Source organism: Lepisosteus oculatus, chromosome 8 (assembly GCF_040954835.1).
Source record: "Lepisosteus oculatus isolate fLepOcu1 chromosome 8, fLepOcu1.hap2, whole genome shotgun sequence".
Lineage (NCBI taxonomy): Eukaryota > Metazoa > Chordata > Actinopteri > Semionotiformes > Lepisosteidae > Lepisosteus > Lepisosteus oculatus.
This window is the reverse complement of record NC_090703.1, coordinates 51407641-51423874: the sequence shown is the minus strand read 5'-3', so window position 1 is coordinate 51423874 and position 16234 is coordinate 51407641. Positions and strand designations below refer to the sequence as shown.

General features: G+C 37.6%; 1 protein-coding gene across 9 annotated transcripts in view; it reads right to left on the bottom strand.

Moving 5' to 3' along the window:
* Nucleotides 1–16234, bottom strand: part of diaph2 (diaphanous-related formin 2) — a 491250-nt gene that overhangs the window by 102171 nt on the left and 372845 nt on the right. For all 9 annotated transcript variants that reach the window (XM_015351699.2, XM_015351694.2, XM_069193808.1 and 6 more), the window contains one exon: nt 8357–8481. In XM_015351699.2, coding sequence (XP_015207185.1) covers nt 8357–8481 — 125 coding nt within the window. The remainder of the gene's footprint in view (nt 1–8356; nt 8482–16234) is intronic.

The window sequence follows — 16234 nt, the reverse complement described above, 5'->3', positions numbered from 1 at the left end:
CGCAATATGATGGTGAGATACTGTTATATTTAGACAATGTCTCAGAATCCCTGACTCATCTTCTATCTAATTTTTATTATTTCAGTGCTCTATTACTGAGAAAAATGAACTGGTCAAAGGCTGCATTACTGTCATTAAATTATACAATTGAGAAAGCCAGCCTACAACTGATCATTCCATTCTTCATGCAATTCTCTTCAAGCTAATGCTACAACATTTAAAAATGAACATACTTCCTTATTTAAATTTGTTAAGCTCTATAATTCTTCTTTTCTCCTCTTTAGGGTTTTGGGATAGTTGAACGCTAGAATTTCTAAACTCGTATGAAAAGTGACTGTTTTGAATTTTCCATTCTGCAGTGTGAAAAGTCTGCAGGGGTCTTATCTCTACCAAACTTTCAAATTTTACTTCTTCTATTTCTTTGCTTTGTGATCGCTGTGTTTTTAGTTTAATTTTTAGTTTAGGTTCTTTGCATCCACCTAGAGAAAGTCTGGTGCTTCCACATAGACTTCAGATTTTTCAGGTTCCCTATAGACACTGTACAGTAAATTGAAATTTGGTCTTATACTCCATGTACAGTATAACCATGTATTCACCCATGGAACCCCGCAGAGGACACCACTGGTAGTAGAGAGGGGTGTTGTATTGTTTTTGACAGATTTAAAATGACAGATTCACAAAAAGTCCATAATCTTTCTGTGTCTTTTGCTAACATTAAAATGCACTTGGCATTTCAGGGGCAACTTCCTGAGAGAGTTGCAAATACAAATGGAGAAAACTGGGAAAATCAGACATTTAAAAGAATTCAGTATTTCTGCGTCTATTAAAAGAAACTCTATAGATGAGATTTTTTTGGGGGGGCAGGTCCAATATAACAAATTCAACCTCTTAAAGTAAATGAAAAAGAGATAAATTATAATCACTATAATCACTAGGTTAATGCCATACCTCTTTATATACATGGTTAAGGTAAAATAGAATAGAATATAATTCCTTTTTCTTCTGCAGTAGGTTTTTTTATCACATGCAAAAACAGCACACAGTTATAATTCAAATACAGCTTCCAGACCTCCCAATGGACCAGGAAGTTAGATTTCTGTGCTGCTCCAGTGACAATTGGTTGTTCAGTCGTGATATTCCTATGCAGTAGGGTTATGGGACACGCTGCCTCTAAAATGAGTCAGAGTAGCACAAACAAGAAGTGAATTATGTAAAAACAAAGCCAACAAAAAGGTTGTCAGAAAGTTCCATTCAGGAACATTTGTTAGCTTCACCTGCCTTAGGTCCTGTATAAAATCTTTTATATTGTTGTTGTTGTTGTTGTTGTGGTTGTTGTTGTTTGATTGTTTATATTCTTGTAATTACTCATTAGATGATTATTCATTATGTGGAGACCCACACTCCACTCAGATCCTGTTCCTCATTCAGACACCTGTTGTAACATCACAGGCATTCAGAACATGCAAAACACCAGCACACAGAGCACATTTTGCTTGATACATTTCCTGATACACTGTACTCCAACAACATTAACAGTCATCAGCAAATAGACTGTTCATGAGCATTATTTACTTACCCTCTGTTGAAATATATTCATAGCTCATTAATTAAAATATTAATGCCTCATGCTACACAGGGTAAATTAGACCTGGTTATTGTTCCTGAACAATGGTAATCTAGACAGATGCAACCAGATGAATAAAATTGGGTTAGGCATTGTAGCTGTGGAAAGGAAAAAGAGATATGGACAGAACTATCAGTCCACTCAATAAATCTCATTCTCTCCCTTTTTTAAAAATAAAAGTCCTAGTTAATTAAAAGGCTTGGGGGGCTGTGTGTGCAGTAAATAATTATTAATTCACCACTCAGTTTGCTTTGGAAACAGTGAATTGCATTTGAAAAAGCCAGGAAGCTTTTGAAAGGAAATTGGGATGGGGGAGTGAAGGAGCTGATACTGGAGGAGCTGCTCCTGCAATAATCTCTCCCACCTGATTTCTAAAAGGTATTTTTATTCAAAAATAAAAAAAGAGAATGTAGCATTTGCAAAGGACAGGAGTTCATTTTATTATATTTTTCAATTTATCTTTTTTTCTCATTTTATCTCAAGCGTCCAGGTATTTGCTTACTGTTCAATTACAGATTCTGTCAGTGCTCATGTTAATTCATATCTCTGTCAACAGCAGTGCTATCCTGGCCATTCTGCTAAAGGTTTATAGTTTTTTAGACTGTTTTTTAATGGGTACAGCAGAGCAAATGCTTATAAAAAATATTAATATGACAGAAATAAAAAATACTTTGAACAGAGCAAGATCCCTGTAATGTATGTTGTTTTTGTTACATTTTCATAAGATGTTTGTGCTGTTATTGTTTTTCTCTTTTGGAACACAGTTTTTCACAAGACTTCTGAATCTGGCTGCAACACAGAAAAATTAGCAAGACATGTTTTTATGCATTTGTCTCGCTTTATTATGTGAATAATAATTTCCCCTCTCTTTTACCACTTCAATTTGAAACCAGCAACAGTTTTCAAATTCATTCTGACTCTGCCAGCCCTCTCTATCTTGAGAGGAACCCAATGGAGACACAGAGACACTCAGAGACATACTCATCCTCAGAGATACACAGCGCAAAGATCATGCATTCTTTTCACGCTGGGATCAGGAAAGAAACAGGAGTTAGATGAAGGGCAAGAATGTCATTTATTGACATCGCCCAGTCTTGCAGGAACCTAAGAGCAATAGCCCTTTTTACACTGGAGGCCAAGGATCCCTCTGAAAAACCTACCCCACCTCCATCTCAGGGGACACAAGAGGGCCTGCAGCCAGTGACCCCCAGCCTAGCCCGAGTGTGGCATCCTGAACTCCAGGAAAGACATCTCCCTGGAGGAGAAGCTCTGGAGCCATGGGATCTTCCTTTTGATTTTTTATCAGCTGCACTAAGTGAGTTGACTCTAAAATCCTGGTGAACTACAGAGTTCCAATTATTTACTAGCCATTCAGTTTTCATTTCCAAGCCACGGCCTCTCACCAAGGCATATGCCCTTAATTTATCCACTGAGGTACTGTACAGTGCTACAGCTGATGCATTTGGGTTTCAGTGTCCTAAACATAGCCTTCCTCAGCTCGTAACATTGACACACACATACACTTCCTAAGAGAGAGCCGGTACTCTACACTTCATACAATTAAGATGCAAGTCAGAGAGGGGAGAAATTTGAATTGTAACAAATTAAAAAGGTCAAGAAATGAATTTTTGCATAAAATGAAAAATAATCAGCATGCATGTCTATTATGGTGGCTGAAAGCGTTCGACAGTTTTTTAATGAAATGGTCAATTATAAATTTGCATGGTAACTCATTGCACTGCTTCCTAGCCTCCCCTTCCCCGAGATGTTTTTGCTATCATGACCATTCCTCTTTCTCTGCTGGTTTCCTGACAGTTTTCCAACCAATCTCCCTCCAGCTCACAATCATTTCCTTCACCTGTTTTGATCTTTTTCATTTACCAGGTGCAAGGAAAATCCTGATTCACAAACTGTCTTTCCATCCTTCCATTTACAGACTTCAAAAGATAAAAAAGTTATCAGTATTTCTTTAGTTTTTTTATAACCAATATGAGCATATGCACCACGAAGTAAACATAATAATAAGAAGGATAATAACATTTTGAAACCAAGAAGCATGTAAAAATTACACTGATCTTATCTCCTTGCAATCACACTGTGGTTTTCAGCAACAATGAGAATAAACATTCATTGTAGTTTCTGAAATATACACATCTCATCTGCTTACTTTTACAATTTTTCTCTGTCATGATTCAAAGGTGGGAAAAAAGAAAAGGAACAAGCTGAAACTTAAATAAAAATCAGTCATGTGCCCAGTTTATACAGATTTCCTGTCAGCAGGAAAAGGCTGTCTTTCTTTTTGCACTTCTATCTAGGCAGAGGTCCAACATCTCCAGGGATTAGTTCCAGTCTCTCACTGTCCTGAACAGCAGACACCTCACCATTTCATTAGAGGTAATTATGAAGCTTGACGTCCTGCCCCTATACTCCGGCACTGCAAGATCCTATTCTGTGTCTGAACCCATTCAGATCCCCCGGGAACGACCAAATATATTTTTTTTCCATCAAAATAAAAACTTTAAACCCAAGTCACTCAGAAGGTAATTCTGAACCAATATCAAGCAAAGCCTGGGATCAACCAAAGACAGGGTATTCATTCTAAATGGCAGAGGGGCATTTTGTTAAGTGTCTTGTGAAGCTACAGAGTCCCTGAGTGTTTACCAGACCACTGGGAACATCAAGAGATGGATATCAAAGGATGAATTATGGTATTTCCAGCAGTAGCTGCAGCTTGATTGGACAAACCAATTAATCCATTATCCCATAGTAAGGCCATCAAGTGCCTCCTCTATCCTTTCTCCCAGCTCCTCCCTTATACAGTACATGCCATTGCTTGTTCTAAAGTTCTAAATCTCATAAGACCAACTATCAAAAGACATCTGAGGGTCTGTTATGGTTCATATTTCATTTAAAAGCCCATTATTTCTGTTAAAAATTGTTGGCTAAACTACTGAAGGAACACCCTTTACAATAATTCGCATGTATTATCCCAATAGGAAGAAACATGATCAGTATAATCTTCTTGAGAAGGACTTTTCATATCACAAGCAATTGCAAGGAAGTCTTACTGGTACTGTATGGTTATAGAGTTCACTTCCAAAAGAGAAAATACTGTAATAAATGCATTGAATACGTGACCCTTACTGAAATCAGACTGGAACCACAAAAGGAAAACATATCTAGTTGGACAATATTTTAAGATCAGAAAGCAATAAGAGATAGTTAGAGATGGGTTACATAGTCACACACACTGACCACATAAAAATGATAGGAATTGATTAGCAAAGTGCACAATTGCTGTTAGCTTATACCCCATATATTTTAGCAACTTTTATATCAATTTCAAAATACAGTTTCTCAATCAAGCGTTTGGAACGGAATGTGTTTTATGATATGCACCATCCCAGAACACTTCACAGCATTTTTCTGAGGGATGTTAATGGCAGAATTTCAAAATTTGTAGGTCTTGGTCTGCTAAGCTAAATAAACTATAATTTTTCTTTTCTTTCTTACAGTCACATCTTAGTCTTGACAACTACTGTTTTATTCTTACCAACTACCTAAAACAATAAAAACAGACTTTAAACATACAGTGTGAAACAGATCTAAGAAAATTAAATTACAAACTCCCTTCTCCTCAAGAGTACAAAAACTGGAGTCAATTTCTGTTTGCATGCACAGAACGACTTGTGCTTGAATGACATCCAAACATACAATAAACACATAATCATCTTTTATTCAGAAGGCCCAAAGACGATCTATGGTACCCAATCATTTGAATTGATTCCCAACGCATTCAAAATACCATGAGTTCCAGATTGCCCTATTCATTCTAACTTACAGAAGGAAAGATTGGTTGCTTCATTTAAATGCTTCTGTTAGGGTTCAGGCACAGGTCAAAATGACAGGGCAAACAAAAAATGTCTGAGAGGGGAACCAGAGAAAGATCGTGGGACAAAATAATTGCCTACACACCCACCCTTCCCTTTCAATCACTCTCAGGAGCTCTGCATCGATTACAGTCACCACAAAGGCAATGGAAAACTGATAGCTTCTTTCTGGGTAGACAACAATGCCAACTCCATCAACTCTAGATGGTGGAGCTCGACCGAGCCACATATGGGTGTCTGTCCCTGTCACCCAAATGTAGGACAAAGTGGCTAGTCCTAAAAATTGAGGCATGACTACTTGATAATAAAGCTGCCAAAAAATCTTTTGTTTCAACCTTTCATCACTTAATTTTTGTCAATTTCTGAAGCAAATCTGGGATGATTCCCTACCAACAGAGGGGCAAATCAGTCATCATGCCCTTTAATGCCAGTTTAGCCAAACCAAGAAATGGCTTTGAATCTCTAAAAGGGAGAGGAAGCTTTACATTCCCCTTGAGACAACGCCCAGGGAATGAACAAAGGTATTGTTTCAGTATATCTACATCTATTTATTTCCTTTCTTACTTGAGGACAAGTTTTCTATGGGTCTGTTAAAGTAATACATAAATCAAAGCCAACTCCACTGTATCTAATAAGAACAAGACAGATCTTATCCCGCCTGGGTTCTTGGAAAATCAAAGCTGGTGTGAGTTTATTAACCTTCTTGTGTTTGTTTTTTAACTTCACAAGTAATACAATTTCTTGCTTGTTTGTGTTTGGTGTCTTTATCTAATACCATGTAAAACATTCAACTAAACTGGTAATATATCCTAAATGTAAACAGTTGATTAAAGAAAGAATGCTGATTACTTACCAATTAACATAAGGAATATTTTTATATTTATATTTAATTACTACAGATGTCATATTGAAATTAATTATTCTTAAATTTAGCAATAATGGTACCAGCTCACACCAGAAAAAGCAGCCAATTACAGCTGCTGTCCAGCATTAAAGTGTCGCTGTTATTCTCAATCTCAGGTGTATATTTGAGTTGGCTACTGGTTTCTTTGGTTATATTTTTCTCAACTGTTTCCTTATGTCTAAGAGGAACAAAGCTTGATGGTGATCATCAATAGACATATACATAGATAAATATACATTTCATCGCAGCTCATGAGGGTACCAGGACATTTCTTGTGGGAAGAAAGATGTGTTTTAGATTGCAATATACTGTAAATGAGCCCTTTTTGAATCCCAGAAAAACAATATCCATTTCCAATATATGGAAGAAATGGAAAGCTACTGTACACAAAAGCCTGGAGTGATTCGTAATGGAAGGAAACTCATAAGACATTGAAAACAAGCGCTAAAGGAATTGGATGTCTCCTAAAATATTAAAGGTAAACTGCATGTTTTCAACTAGTGAAAGGCTAAGTCTAACACAGTAGTATGAATACTTTTAATACAACATTATTTTTACTGAACTCCATCACTGAACATGCCTTGCGTGTCCCTCTTCCAGTACATTTTCTTTTCCTGCTCTTTGTCAGGGAATCTTTACTCACCCCATGCTCCTTCACAGCTCTCTCTTGATCTCCAACAGCATACTGTACAGTAGCTTCTGCACCTGGACTAGGGCCCAGAGAACTGAACATGATCCCGCATCCTTTGTCTGAGTGATCACGAAATGTCAGATTCTCCTCCTTTCCCAGCTCTTTGTCATGACTACATATTTCAAGGTCTGACCCCTTCTTTTCACTTTGTTATTAAACGTGTTCCCCACTGATGGGCTCTAGGTCTCGTTCTCTTTTTCCTTTACATTCCCCTCTTAAGTTCTCATTTCCTCTCTTTGTTTTCCTAACATATCTCTGCCTCCTCCTCTACAAAGACCCTTGGTGTGACAATCCCTCAGTCTTTGGTCTACCTCATCCTTGAGAAACTCTTGACAATTCTGTCCAAATTATGATACAGTACATCTACAGAACGTGCCCTTCTTCATTATTCTCTTATATTCAAACCCTGTTCTAGGACACAGTTCTCCCACAGAGCCCCCTGCATCATCACTTCATCCACTTCAAGTCACCTGGGCACCATTTTGAAGAAGACTTGGACTGGAAGGTTACAGGTTCAAATCTCAGGTGGGACACTGATATAGTACCCTGAAGCACAGTACTTCACTCAGACTGCACTGGTAAAACAGCCAGCTATAATAAAAGGGTACAGTACAAATGTAAATCCGTTTTTTATAATAGCATCAGTCAAATAAATTACTAATTCTAATTAAATTAAATAATAATGCAAAACCCCACTCCATATCTAGTATTGCCTTTACCATGCTTCTCTTTGCTATGCAAAACTTGTTTAAACTGGGTTACATGTCATCCTTTGCTTCATAACATTCAGTATCTAAACAGCTTATTACTTCTATCATGCCCTAATGAACGCAATATAGTTAGAGGTATCACAGTTATTTCCAATCTGCACTGCAGATACAGTGCGCCTTTTCACCAGAAATTCATTTGCTCAAATAATCAAATGGTTTTCCTTCACTGTAAGTGGATAAATTACTTGTAATCCAAATGAGGGAAGAACAATGAGAATTGATTTACCAAAGGAAGCTTCCAGTCAGGCCTGCGGTAGGTTAGACTGTTAAACCACTCTAGGCTAACACACACTGTGGGGAGAGAACCCACACAATGAGCCACAGGGGAAGACTGCATGAAAGTGCAATATCAACAGCTTCAGGACTGAACTGTCTGTGATTTAGAGAAGGAAGTCAAAAGATAGGAATATTAAAATACCATCACCACGAATAGCTTCCTGACCACAACACAAAGGAGCTAAATTTCTGAAAGGATATAGACATCTTTTCCACAAACTTATCCTGCTCGTCATCTGACTTGGGGAAATTTTGGATATCATTCTCCAGGCGCTGGATCTGGCGTTCCATGGTGTCCAGGCTGGCCTTTAAGATCTGGGCAGACACTAGAGGAGAACATAAAAAAACACATTTATAAATTTCACAAAACTAATGTTCACAGCCAGCACAATGCCTCCGATTTACCAATATATACTGTACTTTCTATACTGAATATATAAACAGATGGGTTCAGTTCAGGAAAAAAATAAAACAGTCTTCTTTGTCTTTTATGTAAAATATGTACGTCAAAAGTTTTAAGAAACTTTATAGTTTTTAGTCTTGAGCTAGAATACTGATTTCAAACCCTTCTGGCATACAAATGTGTAAACGACAATGAGAACTGCTTCAGCGCTTTTTCACAGATATGATACCTAAGAAACAACGCAGCCACTTCTCACTGATCTTACAGTGGAGGCTGTGGTTCTTGTTCATTAATCTGTCTATGATCAGCGCTTAGAGAGCGACTCTGTACCCTTTTCCTTGAGTATTCAAATAGGCTCTTTCAAGTCAAAACTTCAAAGATCCTGCAGTGTCTTCAGGGATCAATTGGAACGCAAGCACAGACTTAGCACAGTGTTGTGATTATTGTACAGCCTTAGTAGTATTGACACATGCACATGAAAACAATATTCTTCTAAGCACTTGTTTCAACCCAAGTACATGGTCATTTCACTCTTGTACCCAAGTAGTGCCTGTCATCAGGTGGGCAGTTAATTTTCTGGGGGTTCATCTATGGACAAGTAAAGTGAGGTGAAGATGTAGAGGAATGAGAGCAGACTTAGCATTAAGATGTAATCAAGCATGCAGATTCTCAAGTCCATTCTTGAGTACATCCTATGATTCATAATTGTCAGTTCTTTAATTGTGCCAAGTAAAGTTTTATTAAATTAGAGACCTGGTTGTGGAAGAGTTCTGCTAAGAAGCGATCTGCATGATGGTGTGTTGAAACATTACTCCTATTTATGGAACACTGCTGAATCTCACAACCTCATAACATTGTTGTTAATAACCGCCTGCCTTAAAATGCAATTATATAGCTATATCTTTAAACAGGCTGCCTGCAGAGGGAAACAGACATGATGACACAGGGCGAATGGGAACCTATTTTAAAGACATTTAATGGCTTACCTATATTCTTTAATGCTCAGCTAGGACAGAAGAAGAATAAATACAGGACACAAATCACCCAGGACAAGTCTGAACAATGTCGTAGAAACAGTAGTGTCATTAGCCAGCAGCTGGAGGAAATCTCCCAGCTGTGGATTTACTGCAGGCTAATCAAGCTTTATGAATCTGGGGGTGAAATTCTAGGGCACAAGTAAAGGAACAGCAGAATTAGAGACATTGTCTAAAACACACTGATAAGTAAACAATCTTTCCCAGAAACACTGGTTACACACAGAGAAAGACAGTACATTATTATTAAATACTATAAACAGACATGTGCTTTATAAACCTTACTGTACAGTATTAATCTTTAATACTGCTTTACCAGCAATGTACAGTACTTGTTATCAGTGTCAGGCGTGTTTAATTATTCTTCTTTACAGAAAGTAGCATTTATCTACTGTATATCCTTGGAGAGATCTTTAACAGCTAAATATTTAAAACATACAATATACAGTAGAATACACTGCACACACACAGACAAAGAAGCAAGAATGCAGATACAGACAAGATATTATTTGCTTGTCCTGGTCCATATGTGGTCTTAATACGTTCAAAGTTTACTGTCAACAACAGTGATCGCTAGCAATTGACCAAACTAATCGAGATATGAGCCTATACCATTAAAACTAGCTGTCTGCAGAGCGCGTACTGTAGGATGTCATGATAAATCAGAGGCCAGACACACAGGTAAACACATCCAGACACACTTTGTCTTGTTTGTGTAGGAGCCTTAATGATCAACCCACTGAAAAACCTAACTGATCTATCCAGACCTTTGTTTATGATGTTTTTTTGTCTTTCAGAACTAAAAGTATAATAGCTGGGACTGTTACAGAACTGACTGATACTGCTCTCTGCAGGATGTCTCTGTTAAACAAAGAAGCTGTCTTCTTTGATATTATTAATTCAGCTACTGTAAGTAGAAAGTAACATTCATCACAGAGGAAGATTAGTGTTTTTAAATGTACACTGCATAAAGAATATGAAATTAATAAATAGAAATGTGTGCGGAAGTTAACAAATTATCTTCGTTATTTCTTCTCCTGCGAGAAAACTTCTTGGAAAAGGCCAAATTAAACACATAACTCCTTGCAGAAAGTGTATGTGCGTCTTCTAATGAAAGACACAGCTGCATTTCACAGGCTTGGATCTGGAATAAAATCACTCATGTTTTAAATGAAAAATTGACATAGTTGTGTTATAATAATACTGAAAGGCTTTCTTTGTTCAGGGTGATGCTGCTTGCTCTTTTATATGCCAAACATTATGTTTCCCTCTTCCATATTCACCAGGCTTTTTAAAATATTGCATTTCCACAGACGTGGTAGGCTGAAGAAAAAGACCTGCTGTGTTAATGATGACAAGCTTACACCCTGAGACAACATCCCCTCTGCTAATGCTTCTTCTTTTAGTATTTTTTTTCCTGGACAGCTCAGGGAGAATTTTTTTTCACAAGTGTATTTATTTCCATGGGATGGGGTTATGGAAGGAGAACAATTTCATTAAAGCACAGTCCCATCTTTATTCTTTCTTCGAATAAAAGCTCATAAAAAAAACTCTAGCCTTCATAAAACAGTGTGGATGCGCAACACAAAATACCAAATCACCAGCCCTAATGCGAAGATGTCACTGTTATATTCAGCCATTTGCTTGGCAAGACTAGATTCAATTTGAATTTATGGATCGGGGATTTCAATATTTCATTCCTTTCTTTCAGAAGAAGTGTTAATTTCAAAGGTTAAAAAGGAGATTTAGATTTATTTCTTTCATGACTCTCCTACACTGTATAAATGATGTAGTTTTTAACTGATTTCTGCATATGGGTTGAAGAGGCAAAAAAAGGTTGGGTTCCCTCACAGGAATCAAACACTGGAATAACTCAAAGCCCACAGAGTCCTCACATGTGTGTGTGGGTGCAAAGGCAATACACCTACCAAACTGACAAATAGGAATTCAGATTTACTGTAATAACCTTCACTATCGGCCACTCCATTAGTTCTCACTGACGTAATTAAGGCGTGTTTGTATGATTCAAAGCCACGGCTGGGCTCTTGACAAATTAAGGCTTCATTTCTGCAGGAAAAAAGGGTAAAACATATTCACCCACGTCACTAGGAACACCAGTTGTCATTAGAAATGGTTAATTCGTTTACATGCAGACGGGATCACCCCCTATCCCTCTTCCAATAAATGATGGGAGGTTTTTTGGGGGGAGGGGACTATGAAGGGATATGGGGCACAGACAGTATCAGCCATTTAATCAGCTGTAAAATGAGTTCAAACCTCCAGAGGCACTAAAGTGAAGACCTTTCAGGGCTCCACGAAACACCCTGGTCTCTGCTATTAACTTGGCATGCCAAATTTTTAGAAATCCAATTCACAGCTACTGCAGCTACTCCGATACGTGTTTAAAGAAGTAACCTTGAACTGACTTTCTCAAAAGAATGGCAAAAAATGACACGAGGGAATGCTTTTGCTGTGAAAACGGTTTTTGTTACCAATTTGAACTTCTGCACTCAACAAATTCTGAAGTTAGGAATAACCCATTTAATTTACACAAAGCTGCTTCTTCCCATTGTAAAAAAAAAATTGTGATTTAAAAAAAACATTTTAGTTTATTGTACACAGACAGAATCATTAGAATTGGAAGAGGTTTCAAATTAAAATCCCAATACATACAGTATTTCTTACTGGCAGATTATTTTTAAAGCCCTGCTCATGAAACAAAGGGGTAGATGGATAATGTACAGCACTTACTATTGTTTTTATCATTGTTTTATTGTTTTCTGGTACTACTGGACAACAGCTGCTGTAAATGCTATTTGTGCCAATTTGTTTCTTAGCAAAGCTGATACCCTTAATTAATGAAACGTGCCAGATATAGTGGGTTGCAAATAAAATATAGAAAGAAAAATAAACACTGTATATCATAGCAAGTGAGACAATGATTCACTACAGGTGTTTGATCAGTGCAGTGTTTGGCACCAAAGACACAGCTGTCTGTGTGGTGAAATGGGGTAGTAGCAGGGCCACAGGCTGCAGTCCCAGGGCAGTGCTGTGCAGGGATTCACACAGTAGCTTCTCCCCAGCCCCCAGCTGCACGGCTCATGGCACACCCACCCCAGCACATGGCTGCTGGGGAGAGACATTCCATAACAGGACCAACAACTGCACCACAGGTGTCAAGAAGGTACCTTTCCACCATCTACTGCAGATCTGATACACTAAACAGCCAGAGAAACTCCCTAAAGGCTACTGCGTATAAATGAATCAATTAACCATAAAAATGCATTAAGTTCAAAGAGGACTATAAACCCTGGGCAAAATATATTCCTGTTGTGGATGAGTGAATAACAGTTGAATTTGTTTTGTACTCAATGACTTTCAACATTACAAGGACAAACTTATATATACTGTATACAGTATATAAAGAACAAACACATTTACAGTATATACAGTATAGACATAATGTACATATAACAAGTACATACAGTATGTACATGTATTTATATAGCATATATCTGATAATGTTCCAGAGAAGCATATATAAGCAGTACTGTATTAATTGGATCAGGTACCAGAGACACCTACATTATTCACCCTGTTAGGCACAAACATGTGTTCAACATGGGGTAGACTGAAAAACCAGAAGGACGAAAGGGGAGGACAGCAGCAGCAGGAAAGGGAACACACACACCGATATGCTTTCAAACCAAGTCTCTCCAACACAGGAAGAGCAAAGGCTTTTTGTGTCAAGTCAGAGATGCAGAATTCCATTGGACACACCGCACCTCCTCCCAGCATTGAAATAAAGCAACACATGATATACTGTAGCACCCACATCCCTGGGAACAGTAATATTACTTTAAGCCAGAATACACACTAAGTAGTCAGTGCCCAGTTCAATTAATTTTCATCTAGGGGAAAAAAAAAGCCTTTCAGAGAAAGAAAATTCTGTGCTATAAGCAGATCAGACTGTGATTATAATTTATCTTCTACGATGTGTTAATCGGATGAAAAAAAGAAAAATCCTTTTTATTTTCGCTCTGTTTATTACTTTAATACATATTTTCTGTAAAGCCCTTTTCTTAGTTAAGCATTATCATAATTAAATTGGTGCCTTATTTTTATTTACCACTTATAAGGATTTATGATTAATCAAAAACCTTAAGGCCAAAATATGTTATTTAAGCACTGGGAAAATCTGTAAATCTTTAAATCCCCTGCTTATACCATTAAATAAACTCCTATCCTTTTTAACAAAAGCATTGTTAGGTAGCTCTCATTTTGCGGTTTAAAGAAAAAGGCAGAACAATATCTTTCGCCAAAGCAATACAATATTAGCCAAGATAAAAGATTCTTGAGGAATGATGTAGGGACTGAGTGAGAGTTGCAGGTAAAAAAAAGAAATGTATCAACAATCAGGGACTTTTTAACTACTGATCACACCACCCCTTCCAAGAGGATCACTGAGCACCACCATAGCGATGGCACATGACATACTAAGTGCTGGTCCGATTATTTATTTTATTCTCATCTGGGTTCTCCAAACCTTTAGTGGCATAGTTCTCCGTTGCTTGCTAACTACTGTACTGACAGACTTCAGACGGGATTCACAGCAAACACTGCTCCACAAGATACTCCAACTGGAATTTATCAGTAGCCCAGACAGTCAATTGGGATGAATACAGAGGTTTTCTGAAAGCCCTTCAGAAAGAGGGCTTCCCAGTGAGAAAATGGCCTCTCTCAATGCCTCAACAAAAACAGCACAAAAAAGAAGAGAAAGTGCCATCTGTCATGAATCAACAAATACCAAAGAGAGCATTAATCTGTAATGGGCAATGAACAATGGCTGCAAAAGTACAGTTTCACTTGAGCAATTTGTATGGCACTAAACATCAGAAAAATATCAAAATGATAAAAAAAGAACAACAGAATGTTTTTCCATTCTTCTGCTTTTTTTTACAAAATGAAAGTGCACTTACAGGACATTTACAGCACTCTCCAGCTTTGTAAAAATATTTTCTGAATACTGCTAAATGTCTTCTGAAAAGCACACACATTTAAATCAAATAACACATCAAGTGAGACGATTCTTAAATGTTTATATCACAATATTACGAATATAAGGTATGCAAGGAAAACCTCAGGGCTGTTGCATTGCCTGGGAACTCTGACATCATTGGAGAACCTGAAACAAGGGTGGAGGGGAATGACAGGGAAGACATAAAGAGCTGGATGAGATCATCCTGAGGTCAGTTCCCTACAATACAGTACCAAACAGTCTCGCTGGGCTGAATGACCTCCTCTCTTTTGTAACCATTCTTTAAGCCTAACAGGTTCCATTTTGAGGTTTCACAGTGGCTCAGTGGTTAGCATTGCTGTCTTGAAGCTCTGAGGCCCTGAGTTCGATTTCTGGTGTGCCAGCTGCATGGAGTTTGCATGTTCTGGAGAGTTAATTGGCTTCTGGGAAAATTTGGCCCAGGCGTGAGGGTCTGCGGATCTGTGTTTATGTCTTTGTGTGCCCTGTGACGGACTGGCATCCCATTCGGGGTGTATCCTGCCTTGTGTCTTTTGCTTGCTGGGACAGGCTGTGGCTCCTACACAGCTCTGTACTGGATAAAGTGGTTAGAAAATAGGCAGATGAAATGTTTCCATTTCTTTCCACAAAGAGAGGTAACAGGGAAATCCTGCAAGCTAGAGAGTGGAAGATTGAAGGTACAGTAAGTGCTGCCTAACCTTTGTTAAGAGGAAGACACTCTAATTGATCTAATCTTTAAAAATAGCTGGGACAAAATAAATGGAATACATGCAACACTAGGGATTAATATACCATTTGTTATTTATACAGTACTTTAAATCTAAAAACAGAGCATGAAGGAATGAAGTGGAGTTTGCAAACTGGGAACACACTGACAAAGGCTTAATAGAAGAACGATGGGGATATTCCCAAGCATTAAATAAAGGGCCATAATAAGCTCATCCCCCAAAAGATTGTACATGTCTACAAAAATATTGTCTACAAAGTGATACAAACTAATGGAGAAATTAAGAAAAAGAAAGTCACAAGGATGAAAACAATCCACAGAATGTGTAAAAGGGCCTAAGATTAAAATTAGAAAAATATCACACTGAGCAACAGTGGAAAGTGAAAAAAGTGTCAAGAGGGAGACCAAAGAATATTGCTGTAGAGGCTAAAAACTAAAGTCAAATACTCAAAAACCTTAACTGTAAATGTTCAGCTTGTATGATAATATGGCATTAATACTAGGAGAACATATGTAGCAAAATATGTTAAATGAATAGTTATTTTTTCCCAAAAAGATGTCAATAACATGCCCCAGTTAGAAGGAACTATGACAGTAGTGAGTTATACCACAACTGACCTTGAAGGATTACAGCGTCTGGGATGCTTAAAATTAATAAATCAACCTAACAGCATTTTCACAGGGAAATGAGGGATGTTATTCAGAAACATTTAACTATAATTTTCCAATTGTCATTGAGCCTAGGAGTTATAACCACAAATTGGAGAACTGCAGATATGACACAATTTCTGAAAGAGGCTGGCAAAACTGAACCAGAAATGTGTCTGTTTTCTGTTACAGAACAATAGGTTGATTCCATGATGAAAAAAGAAGAGAGAAA